Here is a 22,539-nt window from a genome sequence, read left to right as displayed (position 1 = left end):
CTGTTGTCCCAGGGTCCAGTTCTGTTACCAGAACTACAGACCCTAAAATTATCGGCCTGGCGTCTGAAGAGAGTCTCTTGAAGTCTAAGGGACTCTCGGATAGGGTAATTAAAACACTTCTTTCTAGTAGGAAGAAGGTAACCCAAGCAATTTATGTTAAGTACTGGAAAGTTTTTTGTTCATGGTTGGACACTAAAAAGGTGTCTAAGTATCCCGACAGTCTTGGAATTTTTACAAGACGGTGTGGATAAGGGACTGGCCATTAGTACCTTAAAGGTACAAATTGCGGCCCTGTCTGTTTTTTTGGATCAACCTCTGGCGATAGACCCGCTAGTTAGCAGGTTTTTTAAGGGGTTAACCAGGATTAAACCTGTTCCTTTCAAAATTTTACCCAAATGGGACCTGTCAATTGTGTTACAGGGATGGGTAAAAAAGTCTCTGGAAGAAGAACCTTCCTTGAGATGGATCACGCTTAAAACGGTGTTCCTAGTGGCTATTTCCACAGCCAGACGCATTAGCGAGCTTCAGGCACTTTCGGTGAAAGAGCCGTTTTTACAAGTTTTTGAGGATAGGCTGGTGTTGCGCACGGACCTTGGGTTTTTACCCAAAGTAGTGACAAAATTCCACAGAACACAGGAAATGGTTTTGCCTTCGTTCTGTGGGTCTCCCGCTAATCCTAAGGAGGTAGAGTTCAGCCAACTGGATGTGAGAGCCTGTGTCTTACAATATCTGGAGATGTCAAACATTAGAAAATCAGATGCATTATTTGTTTTACATGCGGGTAAAAAATTGGGGTCACAAGCTTCAAAAAATACAATTGCAAGGTGGATCAAACAAGCTATTGTAGAAGCCTACAAAGGAATGAAAATGGAATGTCCTTTTTCCCCCATGGCTCACTCCACACGGGCGTTATCGACCTCATGGGCAGAGCGAGCTGGAGCAACACCAGAACAAATTTGTCGAGCAGCAACTTGGTCAAGCTACTCGACGTTTATGAAGCATTACAGATTGGACCTTATCTCAGCGCAAGACCAGGCGTTTGGGAGAAAGGTCCTTCAAGCGGTAGTCCCCCCCTAATCTGGTAAGTTCTCGTTGATCCTCTCTAGTGCTGTCCTGGACAGACGACTAGAGAAAACGAGAGTTAGACTTACCGGTAACTCTGTTTCTAGGAGTCGTCCAGGACAGCATGGATTCCCTCCCTATATGCTGTTATAATGCTGGACAAGTGTTTTTGTCGTTACAGAAGCCGTTTCCGGGGAAGTTCTTGTTTACAAGACTGAAGGGGAAGGGACGGAGACCGCCCTTTAAAGATCTGGTTTGTGTTTCCTGCCTCTGGAGGTGGAGCCTATCTCTCTAGTGCTGTCCTGGACGACTCCTAGAAACAGAGTTACCGGTAAGTCTAACTCTCGTTTTTCTTTTCTTAATGATGATGGTAAACAGCACAAATGGAGGATAAATCTTCCTAACGGGCCACAGATAGCAATAAAAGCTGAAACTTGTTCTAATTCATCTCCAGTCTATCCAAAACTTTAAAAAAAAAATTGCCTTTAGTTATACAGTGGATATAAAAAGTCTACACACCCCTGTTAAAATGTCAGGTTTCTGTGATGTAAAAAAGTGAAACAAAGATAAATAATTTCAGAACTTTCCCCCCCTTTTTTAATGTGTCCTATAAATTGTGCGACTCATTTGAAAAACAAACTGAAATATTTTAGGTGGAGAGAAGTAAAATAAAAAAAAATATAATAATATGGTTTGCATAAGTGTGCACACCCTTAAACTAATACTATGTTGAAACACCTTTTGATTTTATTACAGCACCTTTTTTGGGTATGAGTCTTATCATCAGCATGGCACATCTTGACTTGGCAATATTTGTCCACTCTTCTTTGCAAAAAAACTCCAAATCTGTCAGATTATGAGGGCATCTCCTGTGCACAGCCCTCTTCAGATCACCACACAGATTTTCAATCGGATTCAGGTCTGGGATCTGGCTGGGCCATTCCAAAACTTTAATCTTCTTCTGGTGAAACCATTCCTTTTGTTGATTTTGGATGTATGCTTTTGGGTCAATGTTATGCTGAAAGATGAAGTTCCTCTTCATGTTCAGAAGCCTGAAGGTTTTGTGCCAATATTGAATGGTATTTGGAACTATTCATAATTTCCTCTACCTTGACTAAGGCCCCTGTTCCAGCTGAAGAAAAACGGCCCCAAAGCATGATGCTGCCACCACCATGCTTCACTGTGGGTATGGTGTTCTTTTGGTGATTGTGCAGTGTTGTTTTTGCGCCAAACATATCTTTTGGAATTATGGCCAAAAAGTTCACCCTTGGTTTCATCAGACCATAACACATTTTCCCACATACTTTTGGGAGACTTCAGATGTGTTTTTGTAAAATTTAGCCAGGCTTGGATGTTTGTCTTGGTAAGAAAAGGCTCCACTCTAGGTGGATTTGGATATTTTGTATTTTCCTAAAGACTGTAATGATGATAATTGAAAGATTTAAAGCGGATCTTCATCTTCTGTAGGTAATATAGCTGCTAATTGTCATTTTAACCCTTTACAGATTGCAGCACGTGAGCTGAACATATACTGTCACCTTGACCACAATTTTATGACTGCGAGTATTCCCACTCACAGATTATTTGTCCATGTCAGACGACTTGTTGCAAAAGGATATAAAGTAAGTATATGTATATATTTTTTAATACTTTATAAGTACCATGCACTGTATGTATGTTATTGTATCCCATTATCTTTGTTCCATACCTGGCCAATACCTGTGGAAGAGGAGAATCATTGTAGAAGCCACTGCTACTTCTGGATCCTATCCTTGCTGTCTTCTGGATCTTGTGCTGAGTGGCTGCCTTGCTACATCATATCCACAGGAGGTCGCTCCATGGGCACCCTTCAAAGAAGGCTTTGCATTTTCTTAATGCAGAGCATTCTCTGATTGGATGAGGAAGAGAGACAGGTTGAATAAATGAATAATTTGTATAGCACACAATGTGAACTGAATCGCCTCAAGGCGCTGTTAAGAGCTTTGTTGTCCAGCTTAAGGAAGGTCTTGAGTTTTTTCTTGAAGACCTGGTGGTTTTCTTCCAAGCGCATGTTGGTTGGTAAAGCGTTCCAAAGCCGAATCTCCGTTCCCCCTTTGATTTGTTTTTAAATTTGGGAACGAGGAGGAGGTTTTGGTTAGATGATCGAAGACTGTGGTTGGGAGTGTAGTGTTTTATTTTCTCGAGTAGGTATTGAGGAGCGTCTCCATGCATGCATTTGTGGGTGAGGCAGAGGGTCTTGAATGTGATCTGATTCTTTACGGTTAGCCAGTGTATGTCGAGATTGATTCCCAGGTTTTTTTTTCCTGTTATCAGTCTTGCCGCTGTGTTTTGGATAAGTTGTAAGCGGGCAAGTTGATATCAGGGGAATCCTATGTAAAGGGAGTTTGTGTAGTCAAGTCGTGAATTAATGACTGTTCCAACTACCACTGCTTGGTCCTTCTTTGGGATGAATGGGATTAGTCTGCGTAGCAGGCGGAGCAGATGGTGAGAGCCAATGACTACTGCTCCTATTTGAGCATCCATTGACATTTGCGAGTCAAAAGTGACCCCGAGACTCTTTGCCTTGGTCTTTGGGGAGATGGTCTGCCCAAAAATGGTGGGTGGTGTCCAGGGGATCTTGGTTCGGGAATTATGGTTTGCGTGTAGGATAACAAGCTCTGTTTTTGATTCATTGAGTTTGAGGGAGTTAGTGGTCATCCAGTCTTCTATCAAAGTGAGGCAATTTTCTAGTTGCTGATGATGGTCTTTTTGTCTAGTGATACGAAAGTAAAGTTGCGTGTCGTCAGCGTATGAGTGGAAGCAGAGGTCAGATGATCTTATGATTTTGAGGAGTGGGCGGATGTATATGTTGAAGAGCAATGGCGACAAGGGCGATCCTTGAAGGACTCCGCAGGAGACTGCCCGGGTTTCAGTGGTGAATTCTCCTAGTTTCACTGTCTGTGAACGATTTCCTAGGAAGGATGCGAACCATTGGAGAGCTGAGCCTGTGACTCCTGCTACTTCTGTGAGGAGGATGAGTAGAGTATTGTGGTCCACTGTATCAAACGCTACACTGAGGTCCAACAGTACCAGGAGACATGATTCTCCGTCATCTGGTGATGAGACAATCTCCACCTTGTCCAATCAAAAAATGCCTTATAGTTTTCTCATTTAAAGAGATGTTCTTCCAGTGGCGCCCATACCGAGCAATCAACCCCCTGTGGTTGCTATGGAACAGGGCAGTCGCTGACAACAGGATCTGGAGGAAAGCGAGGATTGCTGTAATTGGGACTTTTTTTATTACAGTGTTTCTCCTCTTTCAAAAAGATCAGTCAGTTATATATAAATATTGGTCAAAGCTGAAACAATGCAACTATGTAGAAAAATGGAAAAGACCGAAGAAGGCAGATATCATAAAGCAGACCCGTGTGCATGAAGAGAGATGAATGGCAGCCTCAACCTGGACTCCAGCCAGGCCATGCTTCCAACGCATTTCGCTCCACCGCTTGGGGCTTAATCATAGGGATTATGCTTAAAAAAAAAACATACCTGAAATATAGCCTTAAAAGACACGCTACTAAACCCACCACATAAAAAAACTATCAAATGGGGTATTACATGTTCATGCTCAGCGCAGCTTCTCTTTTGCATGTTGTTTATACTCGGTCACTATGAGATTTGTTTTCTGTATTCTGCAACAAACCTGATTTATCCTACTGTTCTCTATCTCCCCCTTAAGTTCATCTCCCCAATTCAGCTAGGAATTTTGCAGCTCTGGTGGCAACTCTGCACATGCTCAGCTTTCAGTGTGTTTCTATGATGAGCATTATCATATCTGAGCAGCTCATGTGACTATAGAGCCACAAATGTGGACGTATACACTGTGGTAAATGACAGCCCACACCCTCCCTCTTCCTTTATGTTCACTAACCAGCTAAACACAATGGAGGTGGGATATTACATGTAGATTAATAAAGGCTTCACCTCCCTTTTATTCTAAGACACAATCTGAAGAGGCGTGAGACAGCCTGTGACTGGCAGAAATCCGCCACACCATGTTATTTCCCAAAAATAATAGATTTGATCTCAAATATACATTTGTATGATGATTTAAAACTGTTTATTGATATTGTTTGTATTCCAAAGGCTGTTTTATTTTATTTTGAACATGTTACCAGTAGCAGAGGACTAGCAGCTCCTCCTGCTTACGTTTTCCTGCAGACAGGCTGGGAAAGAGATGGGTCATGTGCCAGCTGAGGATTAGGAAAAGGTAAAGTAGATGTAGATGTGTATGTGTTTTATTTTAATAAAAAATTACAGTGCCATCATCCATATACAGAATAGAATGGACAATGTAAATAAAAAAGTGTGTGTTTAGCATTAATTGCAGGCTTGGTGCTTATGACATTCAGCCTCGGTTCACACTAAATGCGGTGCAAATTCACAGCGGATTCCTCACCGAATCAAAATCGCAACCCGTTCATACAAACAGATTGAGCATTGTATGTTAAGTCAATGACACCCTGAAATCAGTTTGCAAAACGCAGTGCGATTTGCAGAATTGGGTGCCATGGGTGTGATCCGATTTTCTTTTATAAAAAAATGTTTTATTGGGTTTAAAGAAGACCCAACATACAAAACACAAAACAAAAAAAAACTTTGGTTGTTCATTGTTATACATAAACAAGCAATAAACTCTTTCAGCCAATATCAATTCACTTATTTCGTGTGATTTCTTTTTTAATTGCATAAGTACAGGAATTGACCACACTGTCAATGTGAACTTCATAGTAAAAAAGGAGTTAGCCACAGCTAGCTGACTGGTACTGTTTGCGGACCACATCCCTAATACGTACTGTAAAAAACAAGTTCCTCGGGTTGGGATTTTAAACTGACCACAAACACAAACGGTAATCGTAAAAAAATACAAATTTATTAACACCAAAAAAAGTTCAAAGATAATAAAAACAAATATGTTGGTGGCAGATATGAAAACAGCTGAGGGGGAAACCCAAAACGGTCAAACCGACAGTGTCCAATGCGGTTTGAAAAAACACAGTACACATCTGTGCCTTAAGTCTATGATAGAATACATGTCATCAGAAAAATGTAAAGAGTGCAAAGATTTAAATATTACAATCGTCTTACATTTCATACATAGAGATCATGCATATTTTGACATCACCAATAAATAGCTGAAAAAACTGACCCCCAAGTGTAAGTATTCCACCTGAACAGCAGAAAATAACTCAACAAATGAGAAAGTGGTCAGTCGAAGCCATGCATGAAAAACAGGCCAGGGTATCACCGACCGTCAATGATTCACGACAAAATGAGCACTCAAAGGGAGTGCTACTGGCCAATAAATCTAATTTTGATATATCTATATGGGTATGAAGATTATTCCACCGATTTAGTTCAGGTACAGTGTCTTAAATTAAATTATTGGTGAAGGAATGTATTCTAATGATGAAGGAATACAGTCCAAAATTAGTCAAAAAGTCACCATTCCTCAAATCACAGGAGCTTCACATAATAGATGGTGTCTGTATACAAGCATCCACAAAATCACCGGCCAATTATACAGGTGTCTATCATGGGACTTGGGTACCCATATAGACTGAAAATGGCAACAAAAGTAACCAATTGGCTACAGAGGCTGTAAGAAACAAAGTAGGGTATGGCATAGTCCCAACTACCGCTAAAATAGCGGTGTAGGGACCACAGCCAATGAAAAACAGAGCTATAACACTCTCATAGCCTGATGGAATTCATTCTATATCACAACTATTTTGTCATTAATGGTTCCCATTTCCTCCAGGTACAGAGCGTAACTATGGGCACCTGTTGTGCCCCTTCCTATGCCAATCTGTACATGGGGGAGTGGGAACGAGTGATTAATACTTTGGATGATTTGATTCCATTTTTGGACCACGTGGTAGTGTGGTTTCGTTTAATCGATGACATACTACTAATTTGGAGCAGTCCTGATGGGTTGTTGAAGACTTTTGTGCAACAATTGAACATCAATACATTTAACCTTACTTTCCCCATGACATCTAATACCAACATAATTGAATATCTGGATATCTATATACACAAAGATACAAATGGCGTATTATCAAGCAGCCTATATAGAAACCCAACGGCTGGTAATGGCATTCTACATGCCACCAGCTTTCATCCAACCAATTTAGTTAAATCGATTACCATTTGACCAATACCTGCGCATCAGACGCAACTGTTCAGATGAGGTTATCTTTAAGAAAGAAGTAGATGAACTTGAGTCAAGACTCCTTGCATGTGGATACTCTCATAAATGCCTTATAAAAGCATTTAGGAAAGCAACATCAAAAACTAGGCAAGAATTACTGTATGGAACTCATTCAACGATTATTCAAGAATATCGTGCACAAATACTGGTATGTTCTAGCACTGGATCCCATAGTTGGACCAATATTGCCGGAAAGTCCAGCATTTACTTTTCGCAGGGCGACATCTCTGCAAAACAAACTAGTCTCCAGTGAATGCAAAGGGGGTACAAAGGATCCATGTAAGAGGTTGGGTACCTTCATATGTGGAGGGTGTGGCTATTGTCAATACATGGATATTGTTACCCGAAAAAACACTTCCGAACAAAGTCAACTTTACTCCTAGGCATTTTGCGAACTGCAAGACATTTGGGGTGGTTTACCTCCTGCAGTGCGAATGCAAATGCTTCTATGTAGGCCATACACCTACCAGTGTCCATCAGTACTAAGTAGTGCCCATCAGTGCAACCTCATAAGCGCACATCAATGAAGGTGAAAAATTACCTGTTTGAAAAATGTTATAACAAACTTTGAAAATGTGTTTTTTTTCAAAATATTTTGGTCTTTTTTTGTTTAGCAAAAAATAAAAAACCCAATGGTGATTAAATACCACCAAAAGAAAGCTCTATTTGTGTGAAGAAAATGTCATATGGGTACAGTGCTGCATGACCGTGCAACTGTCATTCAAAGTGCAACAGCGCTGAAAGCTGAAAATTGGCCTGGGCAGGAAGGGTGTATAAGTGCCCATTAAGAAAATGATTAATAAAAAGACACTCGCCTGTCCAGGGATCTAGTGCTGTGTTCTGCCAGGCGGGGTCTTCTCTGGTCTTCAGTCCTAATGGTGGGAAGCCGCCTTTGACTTTCTGCTGGCTCATAACTGGCTACCCATCCTCTGAATGGTACCATGACATGTCCTTGGAATTTGTGGGCAGGGAGTTTTGGGGTGTCAAACTTGCACTCAGCTTGCTTAGGTGAGCCGAGTGGGATTGGGTACCTGTCAAAACTAGGTCAGTGCTCCCCGGGGGGGAGGTTTGCAATGAGAATAGAGGAGGAGGACAAACTGCTTTTCAAGTGCAGTTTTACTATAATGCAGGGAATGCGTTAAGGTAAAAAAATATTTTGCATTTACAACCACTTTCATTTGAAATTTCAAATGTGTCCATTCATCCATGTGTTCTGCATCCTGTAATTCTATAATGTTCCACTATGTGGTGCTCCAGTCTCATGAAGTTGCAATTTTGTTCCCCTTGCAGGTTGGCGTCGTTAAACAAACAGAAACGGCAGCGCTGAAGGCAGCAGGTGACAACAAGAATTCTTTGTTTACCAGGCGCCTTTCTGCACTGTACACAAAGTCAACACTCATTGGAGAAGATATCCTTTTATACAGAGTGATTTCCGTTTCGACATTATTACTTTCAGAGGCTCTACCAGCTTCTTCAGTGCTACCTTTGGAAAGGTTTTTTTCTTTTTATGTCTTCAGAATTGTATGTTTACTCCTGAGTGATTATATGGTGAATGGACATATTTTGGAGTAAATACTTTGACATTACACACCTACTGGAAAAACATTGAACTTCAGTATAAGAACGTTAAATGGTTACTCCACCTTTCTGTAGCTTTTCCCAAACAATTCCTTATACTTTTACTCAATCCGATGAGATCAAATTTTATAAATCTGAAACTTTCCCATTGTATGCCTCTTTGTCCTGCATGGTCTATCCACAGAAAGCTCTGGGCTATTGAGTCCTCCCCCCCATCCTTACTAAGGCCTCAGTCACAAGGGGCATACTAAAACATACACCTGTGGTGGACCATGTTTACTCATACAGGTATTCTGTACATCCTTATGCAGGCAGTGATGTCAATTGGGACACTGTGGCTGCACTGACACAGTTGCTACTCCAAATATGACATCCATGCGGTTGCACGGTCCTAAACGCGCACAAACCTTATGGCAGGATGGGGCGAATGTTAGAATTGAACCCCTAGCAGCAACCTTTTATTATAAGCAGTGCACTCTCAATGAACCCTCTCTCCCTCTAATAGCAGCTGAGCTGGGGTGATGGGAATCCATCATGGGGGACTTTTTGAAAAGGTGCAGAAAAGCGAACAAACCCTTTTAAAGGCTAATTATTTAGTGTTGAAAATATTTATTAGCATAGAAAAAAGACAGTGAACAACATGAGATGAACAAAATCAATAGACTGCTATAAGGTTGCATATTCAAGGAGTCAGCCCGATGGCTATCGCCCATAGTTAGGTTCCTGTTTACAAACCAAAAAGAAATTCAGTCTTCTGACGTACGAAACGATGCCAATTAACAGTCCTCATGGTTCACAACATAATGTAATACTTGTAGATTGAATTAGGTAAAAGAAAAGGCTAAGGTAGAAAGAAGAAACAAGGAGGGGGGGGGGATAGAGAAAGGGAGGTAATGGATGTAATCAACAGAGGACATGTGGGTATAAGGTAGAGAGGAGCGTAGGGGAGGGTTGGAGGAGGGTTGAGGGCCACTAGGAGTGCCCCTATGGGCTCGACAGCTTATTCATTAAGGTGTCAGAGGAGGAGAAGCGGAGCCAGACTGATCATAATGTTGTAAATTTGACAAACGTGTCATTATCAAGGGCCAGCATCTCCTCCATCCTCAGTGTCATGGTAGAGACCCAACGTGACAGTGGAGGGGTAATCTGAGTTTTACAATAGGCGTGTATGAGTTGCCTTGCCAAAGACATAAAGAAGCAAAGTTTTGGGGATTTGATTGACCTGGGCAATATAGAAAGGAAGGCAATTTTTGGGGAGGTCGGTACTTTTCTTATAAATAAAATGGTAGCATTGTAGCGGATCCTCTCGCAGTCCCACTAGACATGTAGGTAAGTCTCGACAGAGACATTGCAACACCAACAGGTGGCCGGAGAAGACGGAAAGATTTTTTGCAGGGTAATGGGGTCTCTGTACCACCTAGATAAGATCTTATAATTCTTTTCTTGAGAATAACAAGAGATTGTCGATTTATGTGTAAAGTGGAAAGATGTTTGCCATTCTGGTCCGGAGATGTCCTCACCCAGGTCCGCAGACCACATCCTCGTGTAACGTGGCAATTGGTCATGTGTTAAGGCCTGTAATAAACTAAATAGGGATGAAAGAAAGTGCCTAGGACATTTCCTGAAGGGAACACAGATCTTCAAAACCGGTATATGTGCAGTGTATTTGGGAGGAGGAGTGTAAGTGTTTGGTGTACATTGACACATGTTGGGCAGTGAGCCAGTCACAAGGTCCCTCCTGAGAAACCGGAGTCCCCTGTGAGTGTTGTACAAAGGAGTAAGCTTGAGGCCATTCAGAATGTTCGAAGGACCCCAGGGTCGATGCTTCTACCCCCTGTGGAAACGCGGAATTGTCAGAAAAGAGATTTCAAGGGACCCGGGTCAGAGGAAAGAATGGTGTAAAGGCTCCTATTGTACCAAAGTTTAAGGGATGCCAATGTCAATGGTGAGAAGGAGGGTAAGTGAGCATAGTCATGTTTGTAGCCCCAGAGAAGGGCCCAGAGATCAACAGGGGAAAGGTCTTGCTCTATTAATACCGAGCCTTCTGGAACGGGTGAGGGAACCACTCCAGGACACATGCCATATGGGCAGCTTTATCCTGCATCTTTGGGAGAGTGAGTCGATTAAATTTAACTCTTGGGAGCCCCCGATTCCACATAAATCTAATGGCTAGGGATCGTAAGGAGGTGAAGAACAATATCGTTTGGAAGAGGTAGAAGAGTTTGGGCAAGGTGTCCATTTTTAGGGTATTAATCCTCCCGAACCATGGCAAAGAGGATCCTCCCCACTCCTCCAAATCTTTCCGTATGCAGGAAAGTAAAGGGATATAATTTAGGGGGCATAAGTTGTTCAGTTTGGAGGGGATAATGACTCAGAGATATGAAATCCCTTTTGTTTGCCAATGAAATGAGAAGTTGGACTTCAATATGTTAAGTAATGAGATGGGCCTATAGCTACTACATTGGGATGGATCTTTGCCCGGTTTAGGTATAATAGAAATATTCGCGGATAGGAGTCCTTTAGAGGGGAGGTTGGAGTTATCGATTGAGTTAAAAGCTTTCATTAGAAGGGGCGCCAGTTGGGGGGCAAAAGTTTGGTAAAACCAGGGTGTATATCCGTCAGGTCCAGGTCTTTTATGGCTTGTAGGAATTCAGAAGTGGACAGGGGCTTATCGAGCTCTAGAACATCTGACACATCGACAGAGGGTAGAGCTGTCTCTGCGATGTAGGCCGGCATGGGATCGCCAGGTGCAGAGGGCTAGTGTCTGGGGCTGCGCAAGGAAGGTTATACAGTAGCGAATACTGTTGGGAAGATGCAGAAATACCGGATGTGTTAAATGTCTTGGTTGGGTTGGACAATAAAGGGGATAGAGTGACGAGGCGGTCTAGGGTGGATAGTCCTTCGCCAGGTGTTTACTGCATTTGTTTGCCAATGAGTAATAGTGTTTATGCGCTTTATATCTAGCAATCAGGGAGTGCGAATCTAGAAGTTGGAGTAGGTCTTTACGGGCATTGGAGAGTTGGACGAAAGTAGCAGAGTCGAGGTCTCTCTTATGAATGGGTTCAAGCTCTGCAATCGTGGCAAGGAGTCTGTGTATGTTGTCGGCTCTAATTTTCTTGAGGCGAGAATCTGTATGAGAATTCCCAGAGTCATGCATTTTAATGTTTCTCATTGGTTGAGGGGGGAGGTTGTGTCTGAGGAGTGATCAACTATGACATTTTTAATGGCTTTAGAGACATTGGCGACACATACAGAATCCCGTAGTAAATTATCGTTGAGTCTCCAATTTGTTCCCCTGCGAGTCGCAGGAGGGTGGGCTAAGGTCAGGTAAACTGGGACATGGTCAGACCAGAGTATGTGACCGATCGATCGCTTGGAGTGGGGTGTCTAACAGGGATTGTGAAATGAGGAAGTGATCCAATCTACTATAGGAATTGTGTGCAATAAAATAGTAACTGTAGTCCCTCTCTGTGGGATGCTGGACCCGCCAGACGTACAACAGATGGGAGGAGTATAACAGTGATTTTATACGAGTCAGTGTTGAGTAGGGAACAGAGGACTTACCCGAGGATGTATCTGCAGACAGGGACAATGTAACATTAAGATCTCCACCGATGATGGAGGGACCCCCGAAGGAGGACAGTCTGGTGAGGACCGATGAAAGGAACTGAGCCTGACCTGCGTTAGGAACATGGATGTTAGCCACTGTGGAACGAAAATTGTTTAGTTTCAGCTTCAAAAATATGTAACGACCTACATCATCGATGAAGGAATCTAGTACCTCCAGGTTAAAGGCGTTAGGAAAGGCAATAGATACCCCTTTGGATTTGGCCTGAGGGTTAGTACTGTGGAACCATTGTGGGTAATATCTATTGCTCAGGGATGGTATAGCACCTGTGCGAAAGTGTGTTTCTTGCAAAAGCAAAATTTTAGAACGCATTTTATGAAAGTGAACGTTTCTGGTAGGGCCGAAACAACTAATCGATTAATCGTCAACCAATCGATTATGAAATTGATTACTATTTTCATAATCTATTAATCTGCCACTAACATAATGGGGTTAAAAAAAACTAAAATGGGCCCTTTATAGTACAAAAAAAGGAAATCGCTATTGTAAATATTACATTCACTGTCCCATAGTAAAAAATGAACCCCTTTCAGTAGTGATTATTTGCTGTTTTTGTACTAATTTTCGTTTTTTTTTTTAACCCCATTATGTTACTAAACATCTCAGGCCTGGGTCACGCCTCTGTGTTTTTGGTGCTTTTTGCAGAAACTCACTACAGCTCATTTACATGGTTTCCTATGGGACATGTTCACATCCATGATTTTTTCAGCTGCTGCGTATTTGGAAAAGACGAGGACTTTTTTTTTTAACGCAAAACTGTGCTATTTTTTTTTTTTTTTTTTTGGTTCAATATACTTCAATGGAGAAGCTGCAGAAACACATGTAATGTGTTTTTGTGGCAATTTGTGGTTTTTAATCTGCTCAAAAACAAATTGGCCAAAAAAATTTAAAAATGCAAATCTCAGCAAAATTACCTTTTTTATTTTAAGGTTATTAACCGATTAATTGAAACAATAATCGGCCAACTAATCGATTATGAAAATAATCGTTCGTTGCGGCCCTAGTTTCTGGCTCCGCTTGTCAGGCGTCTTAAAACCCCTACAGTTAAAGGATGCTAGTGCCATCGGTCCGTCGTTAGCCATAGGGAATCTAAGAGGGTGCGGAACGGCATATGAACGGCTAATGGTTCAGCAAACAACTTCTCTTGAGGAGAGGGACAGGTTTGATCTGTATTTAAGAAGAGAGGAGACAGGGGAGAGAGGACAGAGGGATGCAGGTAAAGTAAAAAGGCAGATGAGAAATGAAAGAGAAAGGACAAATGTCAGAATGAATATATATATGTATATATGTCTATTATAAAAAAACAAACAAAAGAGAACCATAACAAAAAAGGCCAATAGGTGGCTCCAAAAGATCAATAGTAAGTGATATAAAAAACTTCCATTGAGGTACACATCAGTGTACTCCACAGTAAAAAAAAGTAGAAAACCTTAAGGGGGGGGGTGCGAAGCAGGACCACAGAACAGAGCCGCACCCCGGCTCCACGGGGATCACAGAATTAGTCATGACCTTCTAGAAAACAAAGAAACAGCAATATAAGATTTAACATTAAAGGTCATATATGATGTATATAGTAAAACCAGCAAAATGGATAACAGATAATCAAACTTGGGGTTATTGTTGTACATTAAACCTTAGAGGAGAGTTCTGACTGAGTAGAATCACATGCTTCAAACCTTTATAAGAGCAAAATAAAAAGACCATAGCAAACGAGTGTGTAAAATCAAATCCTGGAACATATGGATGTAAAACATAGGAAAATATGAGGCCACACTCCATCTGTAAAAGAGAACAGAACAATACAAAAAAAGAAAAGGAGTGATCAGTAGTTAGTCAGACCCTCACAGGTCTAGGCGTGGCTCAGGGGGTGTCCCTGGTAGAGAGAAAAGAAAAATAGGGCAAAATAGCCCTCTGAAGCAGTTCAATTGTTGGGATCCTGTTGCTGCCAGGGTCTGGAATTACGTTTTGCGGCCCTGTTTTTGCCATTGTGGGGTAAAGGGCAGTCCTGGGGTGGTCGGTGAGAATGGCCAATTTGGCAATGCGACATGAGGAAGTTCCAATGTGCTGAGGAAAGAGGGTAGGTCTCCCATCGTATGAAAGATGGCGTTTTTTTTCGTGATGTACTCGAAGGTGGAACGGGAAACGCCATTGGTACTTAATCTGCTTCGATTGCGGGAGTTGCGTAAGTGGCTTCAAAGTTTTCCTCATTGCCAATGTTTGGCGGGAGAGATCAGGAAGGTGCATAACAGGTGCGTCATTAAAAAGGATCGTGTGCTGTGTACTGGCAGCCCTCATGATCTTCTCCTTTACTTTGTAAAAGTGGATCCGGCACAATGTATTACGCACAAAGGAGGGATCAGGGGTGCGAGGGCCTGAGATGTGGTGCACTCGGTCCAATTCAATTCATGGTCCTCTTTAGGGCATTGAAGCCATTGAAGGAAAATGGCTAACACAGCCGCAGGTCCATTTTTGGGGTCAACTGATTCGGGGATCTCCCGTATGCGTATGTTATTGCGATGACTGCAATTTTCGAGATCATCCTGTTGATAAGAGAGCTGCTGCAACATAACCGTGTGGGTATTAAGGATTCTGTCATACGTCTGCGCAGAATCACGCAGGTCGTCTGCAATGCCCTCTATATCCTCAAAGCATGCCACCATGTCCTTCTTTAGATCAGAAATCTTTCTTTTAAGTGTAGCGGCCATAACCCTTGATGGGGTGGCCTTGACTTTTGGGCTTAGCGGTTACCTCCGCTTGGCTTGTTCTTGCACGTCTAGGGGTTCCTAGGGTTAGTGCCCAACAACTTTGGATGCTGACACCATAAATGTCCTTTTAGAAAGGTTTATATTTGCAGGGATAACATCCGACAAACAGTCTCGTATGGGAACAGAGGGCAAGGGTGAAGAAACTAGGGCACCTTGAACTGCTAATCATCGGAAAGTCTCTAATACAACCCAGAGAGTAGCCACTCGCAGTTGGGCGCTTCAAAGCTGAACAAATCTCTAGCCAGAGATTATGGCAGTCAGCACTTTGATCTGGAACTTGTGAAATCTCTGACCTTGAATAAATTTGTAACAGAAAGTGAACAGGAACCTTTCCTCAGTACCTGGAACGTTCCCTGTCTCCTTGGCAGTACTGGAAAAAACGTGGATTCGTTGGTGTCCTTAACAACCCAGCAACCAGGCACTTCTTGGGATGCCAGCTTGTTGGCCCTCCTCCGAAGAGTCCTCCCTTGGTTGCTTACACGAGCTGCGGTGTCCCTCCAAGTTGAGAGCACACCCGGACGCCTTGAATCCTCCCTCAGTTACTGCGCCTCGGACCAGCCGGTTCCAAGACCCGGGAACAGATGTATCCTTACCCCAGACCAGGCGGGTCTATTGGGGGTCAGTCAAATGAACCATGTTGTGGGGCGACACACGCTCCCGTGACCGGGACCCCTCGTGGGCCTACCCCGGTCCAGACTAAGGAACAGGCAGCTATGGCCTCACGAACGAACCCTGAACACGTGACTTCAACATCTTAAGTACCCTTCCCCAGACTCCTCAGCGGGGCCAGACGCACCCACTGATTGGTTCCGGGGAACACTGATACCTAAAGTGTGCAACCAGGCCTGGTTCTGGGCCTGTCATGTGCACCCAACCGTACACATGACCAGGCAGAACTCTAATGCCCCGTACACACGAGCGGACTTTTCGACATCCAAACTCCGACGGACTGAGTCCGGCGGACTATCCGATCGTGTGTGGGCTGCAACGGACTTTAGCGAAGCTAAAGTCTGACGGACTTTAGAAATGAAGCATGCTTTAAATTTTCCCGACGGAACTCCGCCGGACCCGGTCCCCTTTGAAAAATCCGCTCGTGTGTGTGCTACTCCGACGGACTAAAACCGACGCTAGGGCAGCTATTGGCTACTGTCTATGAACTTCCTACGTCGAATCCAGTCGTACGTCATCACGTTCGACTCCGTCGGAGTTTGGTGTGATGGTGTGTGGTCAAGTCCGTTCGGTCGAAAAGTCCGCCAGAACTCCGTCGGAACTCCAGCGGAACTCCGGCGGAACTCCTTTGGAGGTCTGTCAGACTTAATTCCTCTCGTGTGTACGGGGCATTACACAGCCCAGCCAAACTAATGTCAAAGTTAAACCTTCACAATCAGCCCTCAGAACCCCTTTACTGTTCTGAGGAAAAAATAAATATGTACATAGCAGATACCTTGTCCAAAGTGTCGCCGCTACATAGGTTTTCTCAATCCTGTGTACACAGTGCTCAAAGTCTGCTTTAGCGGGCAGGGACCTGATGTAGCTGTGGAGGGATCTAATCTGAGCCTCCATGTCCCAGTCTTCCCCTGATCCCAGGGAGACATTAGATCGGCTTTTGGGGAGCCTCGGTGTGAAATCGGGGTCCTCGGAGTGAGAATTGGCTTTGTGAGCTCACCTGAGTGTGCAGAGCTGATTCCGAACATGCTAGGGACGGCGGGGCCGGCGCCATCTTGGATTCCGGCCGGCGCTGTGAAGTGGATCTGAAACGTCCAAAATAATCATCCAAATCGCCCGCCGCTGCCCTTAGGTGCCTTGAGCTTGTCTTTCCCCGTTAGTTAGTTTTTGTCTGGTTTACTGGCCTTTATGAGGTCAGTGGAGCCGAGGGTGCCAGGAGCTGAGTGCAAGCACGTCTCACCTCTCCATTCGTCAGGCCACGCTCCTAAATGCTAATTATTTAATAAGAAAATCAAAGTGTACAGTGTATGATATTAAAGTGGAAGTAAACCCCTCTATCGTTTTCAGTCAAGGAAGCTGCCATCTTGACCTCTAATGATTCTTCAACTGCCATAATGCTGCACATTTGATCAGTTATGAAACCAGCCACTGGATGGTTTGAAAGTTTGGTTGAGAGCACAACCAATGTGAAAGTTAGCATTTCCGGCATGCCGGGAATGTAAGTGTTTTTTTAAACTGGGTTTACTCCCTCTTTAAATGAGCTTACTGATATATGAATCTGTACTTAAAGCGGAGTTCCAGGCAAAAAGACAACTCTGTCTTAAACAATACACTCCACCCTCCCTCATATATATATATATATATATATATATATATATATATATATATATATATATATATATATATATATATATATATATATATATATATATATATATATATATATATATATACACACACACACACAGTACCTTGCGAAAGTATTCGGCCCCCTTGAACTTTTCAACCTTTTGCCACATTTCAGGCTTCGAACATAAAGATATAACATTTTTATTTTTTGTGAAGAATCACCAACAAGTGGGACACAATTGTGAAGTGGAACGAAATCTATTGGATTTTTGAAACTTTTTTAACTAATAAAAAAATGAAAAGTGGAGCGTGCAAAATTATTCGGCCCCCTTGCGTTAATACTTTGTAGAGCCACCTTTTGCTGTGATTACAGCTGCAAGTCGCTTGGGGTATGTCTCTATCAGTTTTGCACATCGAGAGACTGAAATTCTTGCCCATTCTTCCTTGCAAAACAGCTCGAGCTCAGTGAGGTTGGATGGAGAGCGTTTGTGAACAGCAGTTTTCAGCTCTTTCCACAGATTCTCGATTGGATTCAGGTCTGGACTTTGACTTGGCCATTCTAACACCTGGATACGTTTATTTGTGAACCATTCCTTTGTAGATATTGCTGTATGTTTGGGATCATTGTCTTGTTGGAAGATAAATCTCCGTCCCAGTTTCAGGTCTTTTGCAGACTCCAACAGGTTTTCATCCAGAATGGTCCTGTATTTGGCTGCATCCACCTTCCCCTCAATTTTAACCATCTTCCCTGTCCCTGCTGTAGAAAAGCAGGCCCAAACCATGATGCTGCCACCACCATGTTTGACAGTGGGGATGGTGTGTTGAGGGTGATGAGCTGTGTTGCTTTTACGCCAAACATATCGTTTTGCATTGTGGGCAAAAAGTTCGATTTTGGTTTCATCTGACCAGAGCACCTTCTTCCACATGTTTGGTGTGTCTCCCAGGTGGCTTGTAGCAAACTTTAGACAAGACTTTTTATGGATATCTTTGAGAAATGGCTTTCTTCTTGCCACTCTTCCATAAAGGCCAGATTTGTGCAGTGTACGACTGATTGTTGTCCTATGGACAGACTCTCCCACCTCAGCTGTAGTTCTCTGCAGTTCATCCAGAGTGATCATGGGCCTCTTGGCTGCATCTTTGATCAGTCTTCTCCTTGTCTGAGCTGAAAGTTTAGAGGGACGGCCAGGTCTTGGTAGATTTGCAGTGGTCTTCCATTTCAAAATGATCTCTTGCACAGTGCTCCTTGGGATGTTTAAAGCTTGGGAAATCTTTTTGTATCCAAATCCGGCTTTAAACTTCTCCACAACAGTATTACGGACCTGCCTGGTGTGTTCCTTGGTCTTCATGATGCTCTCTGCGCTTTCAACAGAACCCTGAGACTATCACAGAGCAGGTGCATTTATACAGAGACTTGATTACACACAGGTGGATTCTATTTATCACTATCAGTCATTTAGGACAACATTGGATCATTCAGAGATTCTCGCTGAACTTCTGGAGTGAGTTTGCTGCACTGAAAGTAAAGGGGCCAAATAATTTTGCACGCACCACTTTTCAGTTTTTTATTTGCTAAAAAAAGTTTAAATTATCCAATAGATTTCGTTCCACTTCACAATTGTGTCCCACTTGTTGGTGATTCTTCACATAAAATTAAAATTTTATATCTTTATGTTTTGAAGCCTGAAATGTGGCAAAAGGTTGAAAAGTTCAAGGGGGCCGAATACTTTCGCAAGGCACTGTGTATATGTGTATATGTATATATATGTATATGTGTGTGTGTATATATATATATATATATATATATATATATATATATATATATATATATATATATATATATATATATATATATATATATATATATATATATATAATATACCCCCCCCTGCAAGACTGGACTATGCTGTGATTCTGGACAAAAACACAAAATCTTGAACTGGTAGGGTAGAAAGCCATGTTTGTATTTGATTTGCGTATTAAATAGTTTTCTTCTAAAGTGGAGTTCCAGCCTGGGGGAAAAAAAATTAAGTCAACAGCTACAAATACTACTGTAGCGGCTGACTTTTAATACAAGAACACTTACCTATCCAGGGAGCCCGCGATGTCGACACCCCCAAGCTGATCCATCCATCCACTTCGAGTGCAGGCGCCAGCAGTGAAGCCTTAAGGCTTCACAGCCAGTTTCCTACATGTGCGAGTCTGAATGGTCTCGTCGTAGTCTTCTGGGACACACACAGGTCCCAGAAGGCAGTGGTTGGGGGGAGGAGGAGGGCCCGGATACAATTGTGGAAGTGACGCACCTCGCCATGGCGACATAGTACGGAAGTCCTGACTAAAAAACTTAGAAAAGGTACCAAAGAGACTAAAAAAAATCCAAAAACAAGTGGTGGGGGGGGGGGGGGGGGGTCAGTTGTTTGAGACTGAGTTGTCTATTTGCCTGGAACTCCACTTTAAAGAACTGAGGAAACAGAAGGATGTTTATACATATTGTATTAACCTTAACTCTGTGTACATGTGAACCCTTTGATGAACATTGATGACTCACTTGAGGTTGGGACAGTCACAACAGAGTGCCCAAACAGCTACCTTTTATGTATCTCTGAAAATCTGGAGAGATCCAAAAACAAATCCGACAGGCCACTCTTTGGTCTAGTGGTAAGATTGTTTGTTTGTTTTTTGTTTTCTGTTTTTGTGTAGATCTTTTTTTCTTTTGTTGCACATAAGAATTAGCAGGGTTGCATATCTGTCAGAGAAATGCATAGAATACAATTGCTCACAATGATTGGAAAATGTCTTCTGGCTGTCATGTTGTTCCTTTGGCTTCAGTCAGTGTTTTTCATTGACTTGCTCCAAACATTTCACCCAAGAGGGATATTTTCCCTAATCGTCTTTCAGGACAGCCACTATGAGAGAGATAGACTCCTCCTCTTCCTCTGGAAACACTGCGCCAGCCCATAAATTCTTAGTTCCCCTGCCGGACCTCAGTTATTAGTGTTTCCTCCGACGGGGAGACACTGTGCAAGGAACCAGGCCGATCAGTCAGGGAGGCTGTGGCCGTTTTTTTCGTTAAAGAACCCGGTTGAAAGAAGCAGGGGCTTCGTTTGAAGAAAGCTGGGTTCAAACCGTTCGAAACCAACGTCCGCGTGTCGGACGGGTCGAACGGTTTACTTACCTCACCAGGTACTGCCACCCTTTCCGAGTCGAGCGCGGCTTCAGGTCGTGGGGGACTCCTATCGCGTCTACAGGGACGCAGCTGGCAAGCCGTTCGGAAGATTTCCCTGTACAAGGGTACAGTCCGCCTCTTTTTTTCTTTGAACCGAGCGGGCCGAACGACGGGCGACGTCGTATCCGGCGGAAACGAAGGCTTGACCACGAATACGATCGACTTCCGGGTCGTGGAGCTGATAGGAGGGCCGGGCACAAGCTGGAGATGAGTTCAGAACGCGCACAGGCAGCGTGGAACTCTGTAGTAAGCAGCCACCTGCAGTCATGTCGGAAGCTGAGGCTCAAACGACAGACTCTATCTCCAGCATTCCTAAGGTAAGAGCACCCTGGGGAGGGGTACTCTCTATCTAGGATCCCCCCACCCCAATGTATGGTTCTATCATGGGTGGGGGGGGCAGACCCCCTGGGTGGCCAGGGGGGAGGGGAGGCTTAGATCCTTTCGTTTAAAAAAGGGTCTAGTGCACTCCCAGGGTTGTATCCCGAGCTTTTGATTGACTTTGTCTTTTTCTGTTTTTCCTTTTTCCTTTTTTTTTTAGAAAGCTACGGAAAAAACTAGGTCTACGCATAGTTCTAAAAAGAAGTGTGCCTCCTGTAGGGACATTTTAGGGGAATCTTGGACCAAAGTGTTGTGCAAAGGCTGTATTGACTCCCTCGTTAGGGAAAGGGAATCTGAACAGGAGTCAGGACTAGCAGCTTCGGTCAAGGAGCTCTCGTCCACCTTCTCTTCTTTTAGGTCCCTTTTTGAAAGATTTCAGCTTCCCACGGGTCCATCTCCCCAGGATACAACCCCACCTCTAGCACAGAGTTCTGCTCCGGTCCAACCTGCTAGTACAGGGGGGACAGAGGTTGCAGGCCCTTCAGGGACAGGTAGGGAACTTCCAGACAGTTCCTCTTCCGATTCTCAGGAGGGTTCCGAGGGGGAGGACCAGGATGGGTCCAGGAAAGCCTCCAGATATAAATTATCCCTTGATGAGGTAGAGGACCTCTTAAAGGCAATTTATGCAACCCTCGGTATCCAGACGGATAAAAAGCCCCTAACCCTGCATGACCAAATGTATTCAGGTTTGGGGGAGCCAAAAAGAAGGGTGTTTCCAGTGCACAAAGTTTTAATGGAAACAGTTAAAAAAGAGTGGCAGGATCCGGAGAGAAAACCTTTTTTTTTATCTAGATCCCTCAAAAGAAGGTTCCCATTTTCAGAGGACCCGGCATGCCTTTGGAATAAAAATCCCAAATTGGATGCCGCTTTCTCCCAGGTCTCCAGACACACAGATTTGGCGTTTGAAGACATGGGGGCCTTGGCAGATGTCATGGACAAAAGGATTGACTCTCTGCTTAAAAAAACGTGGGACTCGGCTATCGGCAATCTTAAGCCTGAAATGGCAGTTACAGTTGTGGCTCGCAATTTAGAGCACTGGCTCTCACAGATCCAACAACATATTGAGGCAGGCACAGATAAGGAAACCATTCTGTCATCCTTCCCTACTATGCTGCGAGGGATCACTTACATAGCAGATGCCTCTGCTGAGTCCGTCCGCATGTCGGGCAGAACGGCGGCTCTAGCCAATTCGGCCAGAAGGGCCCTCTGGTTAAAAACATGGCCAGGGGATAATGCCTCCAAGATAAAGCTATGTGGGATACCCCTCACGGGGGACCTCCTTTTTGGCCCAGGGCTAGAGACGGTTCTAGACCGGACAGCGGACAGGAAAAAGTCCTTTCCTCTCAAACGGAAAACC

The 22,539-nt window shown here is 43.4% G+C and overlaps 1 protein-coding gene across 1 annotated transcript in view; it reads left to right on the top strand.

The window, feature by feature from the left end:
* The window catches only part of MSH3 (mutS homolog 3), a 290,671-nt gene that overhangs the window by 18,499 nt on the left and 249,633 nt on the right, over positions 1 to 22,539 (top strand). Inside the window, exons 5-7 of the mRNA XM_077462464.1 lie at positions 2,568 to 2,684; positions 8,606 to 8,723; positions 20,094 to 20,236. Of these exons, the coding sequence (XP_077318590.1) occupies positions 2,568 to 2,684; positions 8,606 to 8,723; positions 20,094 to 20,236 (378 nt within the window). The remainder of the gene's footprint in view (positions 1 to 2,567; positions 2,685 to 8,605; positions 8,724 to 20,093; positions 20,237 to 22,539) is intronic.

Source organism: Lithobates pipiens, unplaced genomic scaffold (assembly GCF_037356315.1).
Source record: "Lithobates pipiens isolate NorthernLeopardFrog02 unplaced genomic scaffold, aLitPip1_a1.2 Scaffold_3, whole genome shotgun sequence".
In the NCBI taxonomy this organism is placed as follows: Eukaryota; Metazoa; Chordata; class Amphibia; order Anura; family Ranidae; genus Lithobates; species Lithobates pipiens.
This window is presented reverse-complemented; position numbering and strand designations above follow the sequence as displayed.